General features: G+C 41.1%; 1 protein-coding gene across 4 annotated transcripts in view; it reads left to right on the top strand.

Annotated features, from left to right (window-relative positions):
• The first annotated feature begins 252 nt into the window (after positions 1 to 252).
• EPHA4 (EPH receptor A4) overlaps positions 253 to 20,126 on the top strand; it is a 177,115-nt gene continuing 157,241 nt past the window's right edge. For all 4 annotated transcript variants that reach the window (XR_009599651.1, XR_009599650.1, XM_060411342.1 and 1 more), the window contains exons 1-3: positions 253 to 399; positions 3,468 to 3,535; positions 7,724 to 8,387. Coding sequence is in view for 2 of the 4 variants with exons in the window: in XM_060411342.1 (XP_060267325.1) it covers positions 309 to 399; positions 3,468 to 3,535; positions 7,724 to 8,387 (823 nt within the window). In the remaining 2 variants the exon portion in view is untranslated. The remainder of the gene's footprint in view (positions 400 to 3,467; positions 3,536 to 7,723; positions 8,388 to 20,126) is intronic.

The raw sequence follows: 20,126 nt of genomic DNA, 5'->3' as shown, positions 1-20,126 counted from the left end.
CGACCAGGGGACCCCGCTTCTTCCGTCCAGCGGGGGAGGAACGCGGCAAAACTCTCCCCCTCAGTCCCGGAGACCGAACGCCCCGCCGAGCCCAGAGGGGGCGGGGCTCCGGGACAGGCTCTGCTCATCAGGGGCGGGGCCAGGTACCGCCGTCTGCGCTACCATTGGCCGAGAACCCCGGACTGGCGGGTGCACGTCACGGGTCGGGCCCACCCCCTTGGCAATGTCTTCAGCCTGCTGCACTCCTAAGTTAAGCATTTATTCCACTGGGATAGAAGCGGCTGGAGCAGCGTTGGCATCGACGAACCATGGCTGGGATTTTTTATTTTGTCCTCTTTTCATTTCTCTTTGGGATTTGCGACGCTGTCACCGGTTCCAGAGTGTATCCCGCGAATGAAGGTAAGAGCGGGGCGACCTTTCTGCGGTTTGGGACAGAGAAGCGACGATCGGCGGTTGACTGGTCCCCGGGAGTGCGAAGCCGGAGGGTGCGGGGGGATCCCGGAGCGAGTAGTGCGCCCTGACTCTGGAGAAGGGAGCTGGAACGAGGGGGAACCACGAAGGGACCGCGGGAAGAGGCCGGGCAGCCTGCTGCGCGGCGGTGACCCATACGTGTGAAGGGGTTGCCCAAGTTTGTAGCGAAAGGACGAAGTTTATCGGCATCCACAGGCGAGGGCAGCCCGTGGATGCGCCCCGAGGGGACGCACAGGAGACAACGCCAAGATAAATAAATAAATAAATAAATAAATAAATAAATAAATAAAATTTGTGGACCTATTCCTACTACCACTTCCCAACTGCGCTCAGGTCGAGGGGGAAAGAGCTCCTTGAGGGTATCGTGGTGCTCTCGGGTTCTTGCGAAAGCCTTACGAGCTCTGGTTTCTGCAAAGTTTCCCAAGCCCTGCGCTTCCCGGGACCCGGCTTCCGAGCCTCCGCCGCACAGCGGTCGTGGCGCCGCTCGGCGGGCGCCGGTGACCTGATTTCTAGCACCCGGCGTTAAACACCTTTCTCCCCACTGGGGCCCCGAGCCTGTGGGGTGCGATTGTCGGCTGAGGGGGCCCCAAGCTACTTAAGTCATCCCCAGACCTGGGGAACCCGCTGGCAAGTTGAATGTACTCGAGTTTTAGCTTTGGCCCCAAGAACTGTACCCCGGGTTAGTTTGGAGGGAACGTGCGGGACCGACTGGTTCCGTGCGGGTGCTCAGTTTTCTGCGCGTCGGTTTGGACGTGCTGGGAGGACTGTGTGTGTGCCTGTATCGTGGAGGTGGGGGTTGATCATTTAGTTTCCAATGATCTCAGAGAAAGGCGAGTTGCGTGCGCGTGTGTGTCTGCGCGCGGGCGCATATGCGTGGATGTGGGTGCGCGGGTGCCCGCGTGGACGCGGACAATTGTGTGCCTGAGCTCGAGTGCCCCGATTGGGCGCGCGTGTGTTCTGGTGATGCTCGCCCTCGAGCCTGCGCGCATCCGTCTCGTCTACTCCTCCACCTCCCCACCCTCCCCCATCCACGCATCCGTCCATCCGTCAGTCTGTCTGTCTCTCCAGGATCCGTCCATCGGTTCCCGTACGGTCTATCGTTTTCCCTATTCCGAAGGAGGGAGCCAAAAACCAACTTAGCTTCATCTGGGCAGCCGGTACCCAGAGCTCGCCAGACGGAGGCTCCCAGAGATTTACACACCTGCCGGCAGACACGGCTCGGCTTGGGAGGAAAGGGGCGCTCTCTTACCCTCCTGGTCTCCTCCCTCCCTCTGAAGGGCCGTCTCGGTCGCTCCTGCCCCTCAGTCCCCAGAGGCGTTCCTCTGAGCCGAATCCTGGATCCCGCGTTCTCCTCCTACTTCGCACTCTTGTTAGGACGTCCCTCAAGACCTTTCTGCACCAAACGTAGAGATTTCCTACCCCCCCCCCCCCACCCTCGCCTTGCCTTTTCTTTTGGAAGGAAAACTTGGGAAACCTAGACAAAAAAAGGCGCTGATGAAGCTGTAGGCTGCTGTCGAAAGTGGGGGGGGGTCACCCCCTCTCCGACCCCTCCTCCCCCTTAAAAATTAATTCATTTTGTTGCTTTTTATTCCCATCACGTTTTCTTTTCTCCCTTTTACCCTCCCTTTCTACTCCCTCCCTTTTTTTGTAAATTGGGTCTTATTGTTCCCTTTGTGTCCCTAATCCACCTTACATAAATCCAAATGGATGTAGCGGGCTTTTCTCTAGGGACCGAGAGGAGAGAAAGGAGGGGGGCGCAACTCCGGGCTGGAGCAAACCAGGGAAAGCTCTACATTTTAAAATAATTAAGAGACCCTAGGAATTCAGACTTCTCGAGAAAATCAGGAGAAAGAGGCTCGGTTTAACTACTTTGACGTCGGGGTGAAATGAATAGGGAGGTGGGCAGAATTCAGGAGCCGGGGGGCAAGACAGAGTTGGGGTGAGCTGGAGCAAGAATGAAGGGTTCGCGTTCCCACCCCTCCCCCAGACCAAAGAGCTATCTTCGCTGATCAAATTAATAACCCAGTGGTTTCTTTGAGATAGGCCTTTCGACCCCAGGCCTGCAGCTCTCGGTGGGAAAGAGAATGTGGAGAGTTCAGGAATTCATGGCGTCCTTTTCAATGCCCTCCGTGCCTAGGACTGTTCCAGCTTGGGCGGGGTGTGTAGTCGACCTCCGGGTCGTCCCAAGCTTGGATGCATGCTCATAGGTGTACCACAAGCACAGTAAATCTTTTCGGCAGCTCTCCTCCACATCTCAAATTTAAACCAGTGATTTCCTCCTGGAGGAAATCCTTCCTTCCAAAGGAGTAGTCTCCAATTGTCCTCAAAAAGACCTGGGAAAGCGAATACTGAAAGTGTATTTGCATCCTAAGTCCACACGTCTGCCATCCCTCCCTTCTGAAACTTTGATATTTGAAAAAACAGCGGATACCACATCTAGAGCCTATTTATTTGGTGGTGGAGGGGGGAAAAAAATGGTAAGAGAGAGAGCCTTTTCATGACCCTTTGAGTACTCTCTGATAGAATTCACTTGTGGCTCTGTCACCATGATGATGAGTTATGCGGTCATCTGAAACTTGCAAAAACAAATAACTCTAGTAGATACCAGACAGAGATGAATGCAGATTTTGCTCTGGAGTGTAACTGCCTTACATAGATATATTTATTTTTTGAATTGTACTTGAGATTCTCTATTCATCCTTTTTAGAAAATGAATCAACTGAGTCCCAGGATGGAATTTTAAATGCTAAGCAAGTTAAATAAATAAGAACCTGCAGATTTAAAGAGGGGAGAAGATCAAGTGAGTAATGATTATTTACATAAGTGAGACCGAGTTTAGGTTTTGATCAGAGCTGGATATGCACACCCTCGGCACATATGGAAACGCTCAGGCAAATGGTTTTTTGTAGTATTGGCTTTTTGCAATTGGAAATTAATCTATTTTTCTTTGGTTTTCTTTCTTTCTTTCTTTCTTTCTTTCTTTTTTTTTTTTGCAGTTACCTTATTGGATTCCAGATCTGTTCAGGGAGAACTTGGGTGGATAGCCAGCCCTCTGGAAGGAGGGGTAAGTTTTTCGAATTGCTCTCTGATCCACAGGGTAAAAAGGAGTGATTAGCCACTTTCTGAGAGTCCTAATGGCTTGATTCTTGTTGATTGTGGCCAGGGGGTCAGATTTCCACCATGGCCTATGAAGTGAATTACGCTTTGTTGGAGAAATCCTATACTCCCTTTGGATAGCTCTGTCATGGCAGAACTGGAATCCAAAAGGGCAGAAAGGGGTTTCAAAACTAGGAGACTGGTGGAGGCATCGCCTCAGATGCCCATTTAAAACTAAAACACCGACAAGAAACATGATCTGGGGACCAAATTAGAATTGATGCCTATTCCTGTGATAGTTGTGAAATCCTGACAGAGTTAATTTTAAAGCAATTGTTATGTTCCAGATGAGGAAAATGAATAAATAAAGATACCAGAGAGAAAACATTTCCAATTGTACCGGAAGCAGGTTTAGCTCTGTGTGTGAGCAGTGGGGGGCTCTGTAACTTGCTATGAGGACCTTAAATCAGCTGCTGTTCACTTGCACACTGAGAGAAAGCCTTATGAACCTGCATAGGTGTTGCACCAGGGGCAATGTCTATGCAGAAAGAAAAAAAAAAAAAGCCCCATGTTTGTGCATTGTTGGTATTAAATGAGACAGTTAAAGTATTTGGAATCTTGGATCTTTGGGGGAGACTGGATCAGGGAGACTGGATTCTTAAAGTATTGAGAGGGTGCATCACTGTTCATTTCTTCTTGAATTTGCCATCACTGCCTATATCAGAAGATTCTGAGAATAGAATTAGGTCGATAGTCTCATTCTCCTACCCTATCCCCTTGTCCCCAACACCTTAATAAGAGGTCAGAATGAATCGGCTTTGGAAAGAAATCAGTACAACGTGTAACTCTGGCTTCTGCCAAATTGAAATAACTCTCAAATGTTTTAAGAATTAAGCATATCATCCTACCTTTACACGCTTGATAGTCTATGACTCAGTCATTTGATTAAAAGCAGTGGGAGGGGTGAAAGATTAGGAGTTCTTATCAGGCAACAATTGTAATGCCAGCACACAGTGTGGCGCTTCACACCTGACCATTGAATAAACAATAAAGGATTGAAAAAAAAAAAAACAAAAATTCATAGAAACTTTTGGAAGATAGGTGTCACAAATAAGGCAAGAAAGCGGACATGAAAAAGGAGAATTTTAGGCTGTTTTTTTCCAAAGCCAGTCTTGTCATCCATTTGAAATAAAAGGGAGATTGCCCTGCCTTCCTGTTTTTCAGCCTGAACTTGACTGCAGTTGGTTTGGTCTCTGCTGAAAAATTCTAGTCTGCCCTCAAAACCATTTTTATTTTTTTTTAATGGGAGGGAGAGTGATTGGCAGGTCTCTGGCAGTGTAGACAGGCTGTATTCACCGCTGATTGCAGGCAATTGCCCTCATCCTTTGAATGCGAAGAAAGGTACAGCTTTATCTTGTGAGAGTCAGACTCTTGTTAATCCTATACCCTGGAAAGGTCACTGATTCAAGGAGGCTTTCCCATGCTACACCAGGGGTTTTGCTCTGTAGGTTGAAAGTGTTAGAACTGCTGGCAAAACTGAGAATGAAGGTATCAGTACTTGCATTAAAAAATATAATGAGCTTTATTTTTCTTACTGATTGTTCCCAAGTTTAAAGAGAGGACATATCTAGCATGATTTTGGATATGACCTGTTACACTCAATGTACATGCGATCTATTTAAAAGCAAGGAGTAGCACATTTTTTAAGTGTAGTTCATGGTCTGTCTTGTTTTTGGAAAGCTTTTATTGTAATTTAACATGCCATAGACATCTCCTTCCCCACACCCCAACTCCTGAGAACTGTTGAAAGACCATCTGATCACTTTTTCTAGACACAAAACTTCTTTTGGTTGTCTTGATGTCCCTTAAAAAAAATACTGTGCATAGCTGATTATACACAACCCAGAACTTTTTATGGGCAGAATGTGGACTTCTGAATATAGAATGTTCTCTTTCCCTTTCCTGAAATGCCATGTATGTGTAATGTTTTAAGTATTATTATGAAAGGTAAGAAATGAACTTATCTGTAAGAAAATCAGTCCTTCTAAAATATATAGTAGCCTTTGAAAAATTATGTGCCAAATTATAAAGTTTAATTAATTTCTAGCTTTTGTAATAAAGAAGACATTTGTAGACTTAGAATGAAGGGATAAATTGGATATCTACCAAGTAGGAGATGGATTGGCTTTTAAAAGTTCTTTCTTTAGTGTAAAAGCATATTTGAGGGTTTTTTTTTTTAATTATTCTGAAATCTCTACTTATCCTTAGAACAGTTCACACCTTGGTTGGAAACTTGAAATTATAATTTTGACCAATAATGACATACATTTGTTTGTTGTTATTGTTATCTTTAAAAAGAAACCTTATTTGACAATACCACCAGGTCAAAAATGAGTTATGGTTTCATTTTTCCATTAGAACAGCTAAGCAGAACATGAAAATAATGGAAAGTGATGACTCCTGATGGCAACATTGTAGCAAAAACCTAATTTCTTGGCAGTATTCATTTAAAGGAGAATATTGAGTTTCTGACACTGATTGTAAAATGCAAAACTAAGGGGAGATTTGTCATTGTTCTGGTGAATTGATCAATGTGTTTAGACAATTAAGTTTGGCTGGAAAATCTGAATTAGATCTGAATTATCTGTATGAACTGTGGAGATGTCCCTATGTGCTTTCATTTACATTGATAAATGTGTTTTTCCATATTTCCTTTGTTCTGAGATGAGAAGCATGCTGAGTAGGTTTTTTTGAAGGTGGGGATCTATTTTTGGATTTACATGAATTTCCCCAAATAAGTAAATTACTGGTGATTTATTGCTTAGTGGATAAAAATAAATTTTAATCACCACAGGGCACTTATCTCTTTCAGTTCCAACTTTCATAATGGTGGCAGATGAAAGGGATGCAGAATTTTATGTATTATGGCCCTTCACATAGTAACATTTCCATCCATTAATAGTTTTCCAATGCACAGATGGGAAACCTGTTAAAAGATACATTATGATTCTATGTACTTCATTGGATTGAATGGAACTTTAAGTGGAGCTATTATAGAATATGATTTTTTTAAACTATCTTTTTTCTTCTAATTATATTCATGTGTTAGATATTTAAGCTGATTTATACCAGCTCTATATAAAGCCATTACTGTAGATGCTAATGAAGAATTGGAGGCTGCCTACTAGTCTGGTAGGAGCCCCCAAATTATCTTGCTGCTTTTAGGATTGTTTTAAAAGCACAGCAAAAATGAAACTAGAATGCTAGTCACAGTGAATTTTAACTCAGATTATCCCACTGTGAGAATCTTTATGTTACAAAGTAGATTGAAAGAAAACCCTACCATGCTTTAAGTTTCTTGGGCTTTCTATCATAAACACCACTTAGTATATTTTTTTCTCAATATCCACAGACTATTTAGAAGCAATGCATTTGTACGTTCATGTTTACTTAATGCGGCTTTCTTTTAAAAATAAGAACAGTATACAAACTTTTGGACTGAATACATGCTCTTGAAAGTGTCCTACCATTTTAAATGACAGTGTATTTGAGAAATCCAACCATAAAGTTTACCCTCTTGTCTTTCCAGGATTACCGAAACTAGAATAGTGAGATTTTCTTTACCCCTTTAAAGAGTAATGACAATGCCAAAAAGAAAAGAAAAAACAAAATTGACTGCCATTTTTTTTAGGTATTAGAGAGCAAAGTTCTGACAGGAGCACCACTAATTAACTGATAATTGTCTTCCTTTGGCAAACTCTGCTCTTCCTGCTCTTAATTTGCAGGTCTCTGCTCAGTTGTTGGAACAATACACATCCCTGGTTTTTCATTTATGAGTAAATTTGAACTGTTGCCACTTGAAATTGCAGCTGTTGTAATAGGTGAATTTGAGGTTGTTAGACCACCACCAGGAACTGCCTGAGAACTCAGAAGCAATCAATCTAGTAATACCTCTGGAATTTTAGGCAAAAGAGTGAAACAGTGACAAGAAAATAGCTCCCCAGTACAGTACCATCTTGATGAGGAATTGGTGCTCGGTAGTTTTCTTTCTTATCGAAACAAAAATCATCACTGTCCTATGAGGGGAGAACAGAACTGGTAAATCACTGTGTGATGACATGTTTGCAACTGACGCATTTCCTTTGGCTCTTTGCAGTGGGAGGAAGTGAGTATTATGGATGAAAAAAATACACCAATCCGAACCTACCAAGTCTGCAACGTGATGGAGCCCAGCCAGAATAACTGGCTGCGAACTGATTGGATCACCCGAGAAGGGGCTCAGAGGGTGTACATCGAGATCAAGTTCACCTTGAGGGACTGCAACAGCCTCCCGGGTGTCATGGGCACTTGCAAGGAGACGTTTAACCTGTACTACTATGAATCAGACAACGACAAAGAGCGTTTTATCCGAGAGAGCCAGTTTGCCAAAATTGACACCATCGCAGCCGACGAGAGCTTCACCCAAGTAGACATTGGCGACCGAATCATGAAGCTAAACACGGAGATCCGGGATGTGGGGCCGTTGAGCAAAAAGGGGTTCTATCTGGCTTTTCAGGATGTGGGGGCGTGCATCGCCTTGGTATCGGTCCGCGTGTTCTACAAGAAGTGTCCGCTCACCGTTCGCAATCTGGCCCAGTTTCCGGACACCGTCACGGGCGCTGATACTTCTTCCCTGGTGGAAGTTCGAGGCTCCTGTGTCAACAACTCAGAAGAGAAGGATGTGCCAAAAATGTACTGCGGGGCAGATGGTGAATGGCTGGTACCCATTGGCAACTGCCTATGCAATGCCGGGCATGAAGAGCGGAATGGAGAATGCCAAGGTAAGGAGAGCCATATTGTACTTTTCATTAGGGCTTAGTGCACGTAATTAAATCAGAGATGAGACTAAATGGAGTAAAGCCAGTAATTAGCAGCCCCTGTGGGATGTGGTGGGACAGAGGGGTCTAATGAGTAAGTGCTGCAGCTCCAGGTGGCAAAGCTAAGACGATTCTAATACTGACAAAATAAATAATACTGCTGTAATCAGCAGAAGGCCAAACACATTTGCTAACAGGCACTCAGATGTGAACCGGCTTGATGTGCCCTCTGAAATGTAAATGAACAGGCTGAAGAAAGGGCCCTGATTGATCCTTGCTTCAAGAGGACCCACACATTTTCGAACCCTGGTTCTCCTGTTGGTAAACATCTCTCCTCCTGTGGATATGTCCCTGAATGATTTCAATGTCAAATTAGGGTTTGTTGTTCCAGTTTCCTCCTGCTGATTAAAATCGAACTGTGTGAGGAAAGTCCAGTTTTTCCTGCCTTGTGGAGCAGTGTAGACATGGGTCAGCAAAGCGGAGTGACAGCGTTTCACATGCCTTCTGTTTCGTTGAGCTCCCATGATGGGGTCTCTGAGTGAACTGAATCTTGATGGAAGACCTCTTGATTTCCCTGAGGAGGTGACAAAGAGCTAGTAAGAGTCTTCTTATTGGATCTGTGGTCAGAGGCAGTAGTAAATTGTGATCCATTTTGATTATTGAGTTTTTGAAGAAATCCAGATTTGTTTGGGGATTTTTTGGTCATGTTAATGACTATTTATCATATTACTAAGGTGACTTCTTTTCCTCTCATTTAACCCTGTCTGCAGTTCCCTCTTCCCTTATTTCCCCTTTTGGGGAGAGTCTGCAGACTTCTTATAGTAGCTTTGTTTTTGAGTAAAGGCTGGGAGTATTCCATATTTATATGGACTGCTCATATCACATGTGAATTAAGGCTTGCAAAAATCAGTTATCTCAAGACTTGTATTTTTGCTTGGTATTTATCTTCAGTGGTTATCAATAGTCTGCTGCTGCCAGTCTTGTTACAGTTACTACTCAAGCGTGTAACTTTGGGTCCCATCTCTGGAACAGATCAGATTAATCTCTTCTCAGGGTGATTGTTGAGCTGGAGACTGTACTACCACATGGTTCATCTGATTTGGTGATTAAAGAGTCCGAAATAACTGACTGCCAAACAATTTGTCTGGCATTTCAACCATTTTAATGACAGGGTGGGATTGACTATAGAGCAATCCACTTGACCAGTTGGAAATCAACAGTTATAACCTAAAGAAAGTTGCATTTAGGGCAGTTTGGTGTCATAGAGAGAGGTTATATATCTCTCCTGTCAGAGATCATAAGTGTTCTTCTTGACGTGCTATAGTTATTTCTAGAAGTAGCTAACAATGAATGTCTTTTAAATGCATTGAAAATATAAAACAGGATAAAGACTGGCAACCTTTTCTGTTGACTTTGAGTCAAAAGGTAAAGTTGAAAATTTAGACGTTTGAATTTCAAGGTTTTTTTGTTTTGTTTTGTTTTGTTTTTAACAAAGGTTAATTTCTTGCTTAGCAACTACTAGGTAAGCTGTACCAAATGGAAACCCTGAAGTATATTCCAGTGTTAATGTTAGAAAAATATGAGTGCATTGTTGGCACCTAAATTATAATCATCATAGCAGGAAGAGTGAAATGAATAGGGTAATAATACTGCTTTGCATCTTAGAGTAAATTGTTCTTCTTTCTTGATTTTTGTAAGACAAGACTTGCACATCTTAACATGTCAAGATTCTTACATATATGTTTCTTAAAAAACACATTGTCTTCCATTTTTCGCTCAGATGTTCAGGTTGCTGGCATTACTACATCTCTCTGTAACTAATGTCATTGATTTTCGATTGTCACACAGCTCAGTAACTCATACATTGCTGCACTTTGAAACTCCTTGACATCTTTACAACCCAAATTAGAAGGAAAAGAGAAAAAGATGGAGGAGGGAGTGAATGCAAAGGCAATTGAACATGGTAGTGGAAGGCTTTATGGAAATAATCTTAGAAATACAGTTCATCATCACGTGATTCATAGAAAGGTTGAGGCTGCATGGCTTAGGTTCAGTACATTTCTGAGCAAACTGCTCCTAACACAAGACTAGATATTTAATGGAAGTGAAAATTTGATTAAGCTATTGTTGAGAATCTTCATTCTTTGCACTCTCTCGTGCTACCCACATACTTTCTTTGCTACTTGTAGAAAGATTAAATCTTTCAAGAAGACACTTTTTGCACAAAACCTTGCACTGCTTGTTTTTAAACACTATCAGGTAAGAATCTCTGGTAAATTTAGGGAGGAAGAAAAAACTTGAATCACAAGAATTCTTAAATCCCAAACTTGAGTGAGATTTTTTTTAAAAGAGATAAGTCAAGTCTGTAAACATCTTAAGAGTAATAAGAAATTGTTGGTTCCATCTGTTCCACCATTGGCTTCCCAGGTAGTGCTAGTGGTAAGAACCTGCCTGCCAATGCAGGATACATAAGAGACGTGGGTTCAATGCCTGGGTTGGAAAGGTCCCCTGGAGAAGGAAATGGCAACATACTCCAGTGTTCTTGCCTGGAGAATCCCATGGACAGAGGAACCTGGAGGGCTGCAGTCCATGGGGTCGCAAAGAGTTGGACACCAGTGAAGCAACTTTGCACTCATGCACACAGGCATGTGCCATCATTACTGGGGTATCAGGATTATCTAGGTAGAGCAGAAAAACATCCACATAAGGAAATATGTCTCAGTTTGGTCACTTTAGCTGCATGACCTTGAGCATGTGTCTTAAACCCTCTGTGCCTTTGTTTGTTAATCTATAAAATGGGTTGATAATAATTGTACTTAGCTTAGAGACTTAGAGGACACAGTGATGTAAAATTGGTAAAAAACAAAACAAAACCAAAAAAAACCACTGTTTAGATCATAAAGCATTAAACTGATGTTAATGCTAGCTTCTTTTATCACTCTTACCAAGGTCATAACTGTTGACTTTTAAGGGTGTTGAGTTGAAACGGTAAAAAGGAAGTCCATCTTCAAGCCACTCTTAGAAGTCAAGGACAAAGATAGGAAGCATTGCCTTTGCCCTAACAATGAGTAAGGATCATTTGAAAATGATATTTGGAGAGTGTCTTTTTTTTCCCCCCTCTGCTATAGGAAAGAGAACTTTTCCTTTGAGTGAAAGAAAAGTGATTTGGGAGCGGAACAAGAAAGACCAGGGTGTAAAGGAAGCTTAAGAAAGGATATAAAAGAGAATGGGCAAGTCTTCAGAACTCTGGCAGCAGACCCCTCCCCAACTGTCTTTTCAATGGGTCTTCTGTGGCAGGACAAATAGAAGGACAGGTGAAAGGTCACCTACTTCCTCATCCATCTTCCTTGGGGTCTGGGAGGTCAGAGTGAAGATTGATTAAGATCTTAAATGTTTGACAAAAGATCCCTGGGCAAAAATGGCCAGGGCCGGTGGGGGCCTGGGGTATGCTGTTGTTTAAATCTAACCCTGATCATCTGCCAGAATCCTCCAGAGACCTTGAAGCCAGAAGGACACTTCCTCTTGGAGTTCTTACCTCCAAGCAGTACATGCAAATGCAGACGGAGGGCGAGGAGCCCCGTCAAAAGTGTCAGGAGTGGCAGGGCGATGGCGGGCTTGCCCTCTGCAGCAGCTGCAAGTTCACCCTCCCCTAGAATAACATTTTCTGAAATGATTTGGCTCAGTCTCAGCAGGACAAAAAAAGAGTGGAAGCCACTCATTTGTCTCCTGCAGGAGAATGTCTGGCTGGCATTAGCAGTAGTTTGAACTTGCCTAGTGATGGGCTGCAGAGGGTAAGAAACTGTTCCAGTTAGTCAGAGAAAGGAAAAAAAAATCCACCTCAGACATGTCTCCCTCTCCCCTAGTACGAACCCTGCCCCTCCGTGAGGGAATGTTCCAGATGTTTTACAGGATTATTTTTATTACTTCAAAAATATTAAGCTGGAGGAAGAGACGAAAAGATTCTTTATTACCTTATTTTTTGCTTAATTAAAAATCTGAAAAATGAAAGGGAAGTTACAGATTTACTCTGAAACAGTAATAAGCAGCATTTTCAGACAGCATGTATAAAAATAATACTAATAAAAAGAAAACAGTCTTATGAAGTCACTTAAGGACAAATAATCACAACTGTGACAAAACTAAGCTGGGTAGGAATCAAACCTTGCTTAGATATATAATTTTGCTGTAAATTGTTTGTGGTCCTATATAGTTAGGGACCTCTATTATGGATCATTACATATATGATGCCTTCATATCAGTAAAAGCTTCTTATTAAAAGCTCTTCTGAGAAAAAACCAGATGGAAATGCTTTGATGGCTATAAAATAGAAATATTTTATATTCATGCTCTGAAAAAAGAGAGAGGTCTATGTTTAAAAAAATGACTACTTTGTTTTCCTAATATATTATACAAGAACCTTAGGAGAAAGAAGTACCAGAAAGGATGCATTTAAAATATAGTTCAGAGAGATGCTGTTATATTCTTTCCACTTTTGAAATTTTTCTTCCACCTTTGAATCATGTCTTTAAGAATCAATTGCTTAAGTCACATGGTTGCTTTTATCTCTGACTTTGAAGCATGGCTGTGATCACTGAAAGACGCGATTCTTTATATCCGAGAAGAGCAGGGTTTAATTATTGTCCTTTTTCTGTTATACTTTTTTATTTTCCCTTCTACATGTGACCAGGCTTCTTTTGTGAGTGAATCAGGCAATGGTCTATTTTGGATTCACTAAAGCATCACGTAGGAATTATCTCAGTTAGGGATTTTTGAATCTGGTATTTAAGATTTGATGACTTATTTTAATCTAACTGAGCTTCCTTGTACTTTTCAAAGATGAATTAAGACATAATTATTCTGTTAAGACTTGAGTCTTTGGGAGAAAGACCGATTAAATGGCTTTTCAGCTACCACTGTGCAAAGCAGGGGTGGTCATGATATATATTTGACTTTCATTGAATTTTAATACTTAGGTTTTGGGAGCATTTTTTTTTTTGCATTTAATCGATGAATTTAACATTACAAAAGAATTGTATGCTTCAATCTCTTACTCCAGCTTATTTCTGATTTATCAGTCTTTATGATTTAGTAGACAACCCAAATATATCTATACAGTATATTTTAAAAAATAACTGAAATGGAGTCATCTTCTTATTCCATATTAGAGAATATAACTTTTCTCCATCCTTCATAATTGATAATTAATATTCTGTAGTGTGAATATATCATACTTTATTTAATTTTTTCTTTGTTGATGGATAGTTCGGGGATCTTGTTTTTTTCTGGTAATATTTTTAAACCGACAGCTTAACTTGTAAATCATACATATACTTTAAAAAAAATTGGCTGGTTAACCTTGCTTTGTTATTTTTCTGGCTTTTTCATGGACATATAATTTTAATAAACCTTCTTGACCATGAGCATATATACTGAAGGAGTTCAGTCCAGGACAACCAGACAAGTAACACTGCTGACAATTAAGGAGCATAGTTGTGTCTCATTAAATGTTCATTGAATGAATGAATAAATAAATGCAGAAGGAATTGTGGCCTGTTTCATATTAAACATTTATTTGGTGGAGTAACATTTCGGGGAGTCAACATGATATATCAGGATCTTTGTATGTGACATGTATTAATGAACTCCTTGTTTATAATTCCTACTTCAGTTGGGTCTTAGCTATTTTCATTGTATTTATGAACCATCTCTACACCTGGATGTTCAAAAATCTCTTTAGTCTACGCACTAACATAATTATTAGTACGAAATGGCTAAGATCTGCCTTTGGAGTTTGAGACCTGAGTTTAGTTTGTAGGTGTGCTACTTAACTAGGTGGATGATCATGGTCACTAACTTAACCTCCCTAACTTCAAGTCTATATTTGCAAATTGGTGACAATGATATGTTATTATGTATGAGACACACATATAAGGATGAGGGCATGGCAACCCACTCCAATATCCTTGCCTGGAGAATCCTATGGGTAGAGGAGCCTGGCAGGCTACAGTCCAGGGGGTCACAAAAAGTCAGACACGGCTGAAGTGACTTGTCACACACACACATGTATGTATACAGGCTCTAGCACTGTGCCTAGAATCGTTAAGTGCCTAAGAAGTGGAAGATGTTATTGTTATTTTTGTTGTTCGTTCAGTAGAAATATGGTGACACTATAGGCTATTTGGTCATTGTCCAACAATGGTTTAGGTTTTGAAGCAGTTTTTTTTTGCGTGGAGAGGTGAGGGCAGTGGTAAAAAATCCAAGTGTAGGGGGCAATATGAAATGACTGGTCTTGTCCCTATCGGTCAGGTCCTCTGTTCCTCAGCTTACTGTAGTGGCCCTTACTGCAGGTGGGTTCCCCCAAGACCCTATCCTGTAGTCTACAGATCAAAACTTTAATATGCTATTTGCCTTTTCCCTCCCCTTTTCTCATGAATGGAGTTTTCCAGAGGCTACCTGATATGTGATATCTCATCAAATTAAATAGAGAAGCAAATATGAGAATCCCGCCATCCTCAATTAAGCCAGACATTGACAATGTCACTCTTGTCCCTAATTTAGTTTTAGAAAATTTGGTTCTTTTTCCATTAAAATGTATTATTTGTGTTGACATGTAATGAGTTTAATTATCAATACTTTAAAATAAATTCATCTGCGTTCCAGTTGCCAATGGTAAGTATTGGTATCTTTAACTCACATACTCAAAAGCACTTTGGCATCCTCAGTCTTTTTAAATAGTGTGTAAAGGGGTCCTGAGACCCAGAAGTTTGAGAAGTGCTGCACAAAAAGTGTCAGCTTTTTGTTTCTCCTGCAGGTACAGAAAGTGTACCTGGGTCGTCTGCAGACACTTTTAGAATCAAAATAGATCCGGAAGCTCTGGAAACTTTCAGAATCTTGGAGATTTAGGTAGCTTAGAAGGATGACATTTATTCTACCCTTCAGATGTTTCTATAAAATCAGGCAGCAATTTGTAGCTCTTAGCTTTTTAAAAATGGTTTATCTGCGTCCAATAACATGCCTCAGTGCTCTCTTTAGTTTTACTGTGCTTGCGAGAAGGAATGATTAAGGAAAGCCTCAGCTGGCCCATGGGACCCTGAGAGACTGTATCTTTTTCACTGAGGGCATAAAACCTTTCTCCCTTACAGCTGGTACCTCTGGGCCATTTGTGGTGGGGGGTGGGAGCAGGTGAGGTCACTGGGTCCCAGGATCTGGAGGGTAATTAATAGTCCCATGACTAAATGGACATTTTATGAATATTCAGGGTCTATTTGGGCTTCTGGGGAAACAATCAGGTTGGTGCCGCTGACAACTCCCTTTGGAGACCCAGAGCGATTTCTGGGTGAATGCGGGTCGTCAGCTGTCGGCCTAGGGTTGCTTTTTTGCCGGCAGCAGATCCCTCGTTTGCATATTCTGTATGCGCCCTCATGCAAAACAGCACACCCATTTCCCCCTTTCACAAAGGCTAGAGAGCTTCCTTTGGAAACTCCAGCCAAAATCTCCTTCTGTTTATGCAGAACCCAATGATTTAGACACCATGCAAATTAATTCGGTTTTGATTTGAATGCTTCCAGAGATTGGGGGTGGAAGGCGGAGAGTGGGGTGTTTGCACAGGGCCCCTTTTGTGCACCCCGCCCCCCCTCCCCCGCCACCGCCGGCCCTCCCCCAGTGTGGCTGGTTGTCACTCCCCGGGCCCCTTGCCCCATGTGAAACAACCCAAGCTCCTGCTGCTCATTTTATTTTGACCTTTGGGAAGGAACCTAGTCTTGGTGAATCCTTTGGCTTGTCTGTTTCCTGACAATTTCAGCAGGAATCTCCCTGTTTTTTTTTCTGAGGAGGCAGGAGATAGCACTGTGCAGATTATGCTAGGAATGCTTAGAAGTGGCCCAACAAAGGGTTTTCAAAAATTGTCAAGTTAAAAGATAAAATTCTTGGAGAAAGAATTGTCAGATCTCAGAAAGTTCTGAAAATATAGGTGTTAGGTCACTTGTAGGCTAGAACCTATTCATCCCTTCAACAAATAGATCCTGAAAGTGTAGATTGCACAAATCACTGGTATTTTCAGCATGTTAGTGTCATACATCCATGAATGAAGACAACCAGCTGCATACCTAAAATCATGATTAAAATCCCTTATTTTCACTCCTGTGCCACATACATTTCTTTCAAAGTTGTATTGACGCTAATTCTGTTCCTTATTCTGTATGTGTATTTGCTTTGGGTTGAATGTTGCCTTTTGAATTCCTGTTTTCCCATCCCACCAGTGTCTCCAAATTTACTTAACCTTTGCTTTATTCCCTCAGAATGAAAATGCCAGTACAATACATATTTAACCCTACAAACTTCACTCTCATCTTGAAAATAGTACTGTCTTCAGAAGGCCCTGATTGTATGTATTCTATAAACTAAAAGAAGAGGACTTGGCATGAAATGTTTTTGAAGTTCAATTAGTTTTGACTTCGAACTAATTTCACAGGGCAGCAAACGGGCAGATCCAGACTTTGCAGTGTAATTAAGTGTAGGCAGGGTCAGCTAAAACAACATCTAAATGTGGAAGAGCTTTGGTTCAGCTCCACATGGCCTGACAAAATTTGATGATGCTGCTGTTCAAAGTCCATTTGGGGTGGATTATTAGGATTAAAGAACAGCAGAAGGCTCTGTACTTGGTATGTTCTGTCGTGTCATTACTGGATGAGAAAATTCAGCTGCTTATCTGGCTCTTGTTTCTAAGGATGGATTTAAACAGACTCACACTTCTCAAAGGTGATCTTACTAACCTCTTCTTAATAAGTTACAGATCTCCAATTGCTCAGAATCCTGAAAATACCATTTGAAGTAAGTTGATTGATAATTATCATTTCCCCCTCCATGTACAGATATTTTCCACATTGGTACAAAGCTACGGTACAGTTTCTTAATTACCCCGATAATCCTGTTTGCTTGTATTTTTAAACTATGAAGTGCTGGGTAATTATTCAATTCTTAATAGAAGGCAAATGGCAATGTAAACAATAATTAGGATGTTAGACAGAGTAATGCGCTTCAAAGCAAATTGGATTTTTTTCATACTGTTCAGCATGAAGTCCCATAAAGCCAACAGTTTAGAAGTAAGGCAAAAAAGGTTCCATTTGGTTCATATTTTATGGCGTTATCTCCTCATGGCTTGTTTCTGTGAATAGCAGTTTGCCCCAATGAAGCTGGCTGTGCCCAAGCCAACTGTTTCCGTAACAATCGCTTCCCTGCTGTTTGACATTTGGCGGTGTTCTCCCAGGCCTCCAGATTGGTCCTTTGTCTGCTGCAAATCCGAGGGGTCAGGGGTTAACAGAATACTGATTTCCTCCATAATACCATGGCAGGTAAATATGGGCCAACCTCATGATCAGTTAAGACGCAGCTCAGTAAGGAATGCTTTTCTCATGGGCTTTTGTCCTTAAGAACTTCCCTGATTTGAGAGGCTGAGTTTCCCAGCTCTTGCCTTCCTTCCACAGGGGCTTCTTCATTACCAAAGCTGCCATCTCTCTTTCCTATGGCTTTCTCTGTTAATAACCATTCACAGATAACAATATATCCCCAGAAATACATGACCTGAAAACTGAGCAAATCATCATGTTTGATGAATTAATTTTACAAGCGTTAACAATACTTGCAACCTTATGCACTTAATTATGTCTTGCAGTCTTATCTGTACTGTGTGTTTCATTGATGAAATAATAAACTGATAGCAAAGGCGGTAGACAAAGTTCCTTTAATAATGGTGTTCTTACCCACCCTACTTTTTTTTTCCATCTAGCCATCACGGTGTGTTGCCAGTTACAGCTATAATTAAACAAACAGTTTTATTCCATTTTCACCATTATGGAGATGTCTAAGCATTCATCAACATCAATGCTATTACCATTTTGTGTCAGTTTAATCATATCAGTGTTTATTCTTCTCCCAAGGAATGTTGTAAGCTACATAGTAGGTTATATCCTGATTGTTCATGGGGGACACACAGGCTCTAGAAGTTTAAAGTGTCTTTCAAACTTTTAAACTTATTGTTACCATCAACTAATCAATGAAAAGGCTACTTTTGCATAGATCACTCTCCCCATTTCTGTTTGTCCAACCTCCTTCACATTGTACCATGAACTTGATGCTTAGATTCATTTGTTTTCAGTTTTAAGTGTTTGAAAAAGACATCTCCACTTTGAAAAACAGTTTCCTTTTGAAGTGTCCAGTTTGGCAATGACTGAAGCAGCCCCTGGGCCAATTAGCATGTTAAAAGAATGGATCAATACCTTTATGCCTCCTTCACCCTCCTTGCTCTCTTCCAAGGGGAAAGAGTTTGGAAGAACCCTGGGAGGCTCTTGACAGATGTGCCAGGAGACTTCAAGAGGATTGTCAATTGCCCCAAGTGGGGAACATTGACAATTTGATCTAGTGCCCAACGGCTTCTCTGCTAGCCATTTGAAAATGGATGCAGGAGGAATTGACAGTGTCAGGAAAGCTCTTGCAGTTCATGTAATTATGGAGAGGATTAGAAGAAAAGTGTTGGGAGAAATAAGAGATCAATACAGGGGCGCTAGTTGACTTGAACTCACCTTTAGCTGTTAAACACTACATTTTGTAACATTTAGCCAATGCACATGGAAGACTATATGTGTTTTTTTTTTTTTTTTTAGGATTGTGTAAACCCATGCATAAGAAAAAATAATAAAAAAACATAAGCAGCCACTGATTTTTGAGAGCAGACTCGTAGGTAATTAACAGTGTAACACTTTCAGTACTTAAGATGCAAAGGTGCTAATTAACTAATGGGAGAAATTGAGATTTCATTACTTGGTTCTCTAACGAGGTGCCAGCAAAGAAATGCAGCTGAAAGTAATATTTGAACATTCAGGTTTCTTTTATAGCAGTTTCTTTAGGAACTGCTTCTCTGTTTATCCTAGAGTTTTCAATTAGCCTAATGCAGGGCTACAGTAAAACATTATAAAAGTGTGGTATTTTTGCACTAGGAAACTCATGTTGATGGAAAAATGAGAACGTTATCATTGCGAGATTAAAAAGCTTTGAAAAAAGTTTGAAACACACCACCTGAGGGTCTCACATAGTCTTCCTTTAGGACAGCTACTGTACTAAGCTAAACAGACCCCATTACATCATTTATTCTAACCTTCAGGAAAGATTCTGGGGTCCTTATTTACAGAATGTTGTTGCTGTACTATTTCACTAATTCTTAAATGGGTTCTTGATATGGCAAGAATTTTGCACTATGATTTCAGCAATTGTACTGAACCAGTGTTGGATCTTTCCTTTTCTATTAGAGAAACAAAGTCATTTATTAAAAAGAAGTAATGTCTGACCTTGTGAAAAATCACAACTATTATTGCAACTTCAAAAAATAGACATACTAAAAAGAACCCTAAGCCCCACAAAAGGATCATTGACTTCTACTATGGATAATGATTGAGATACAGAAACCTATTGAGTTTTCCCAGTATTTTCCATTATATCTTCTGGCTGGTTATCAGTGATCTACAGGAAAGCTATTGATTTTTGTATGTTTATCTTGCATCCAATCTTTTTACTGAACTGTCTTGTGAATACTAATAGGTTTTCAGTTAATTATCTAGACTTTTTGGAGAACCAATATTTTGAGGTGCAAGCAATTATATATTTTTCCTTCTTTTTAAAAACTAGACCTCTTATTTATGATTTTTATCTTTC

This window comes from Ovis aries, chromosome 2 (assembly GCF_016772045.2).
Source record: "Ovis aries strain OAR_USU_Benz2616 breed Rambouillet chromosome 2, ARS-UI_Ramb_v3.0, whole genome shotgun sequence".
NCBI lineage: Eukaryota > Metazoa > Chordata > Mammalia > Artiodactyla > Bovidae > Ovis > Ovis aries.
Note: the sequence above shows the minus strand (reverse complement) of the source record. Positions and strands in the feature narration are given on the sequence as shown.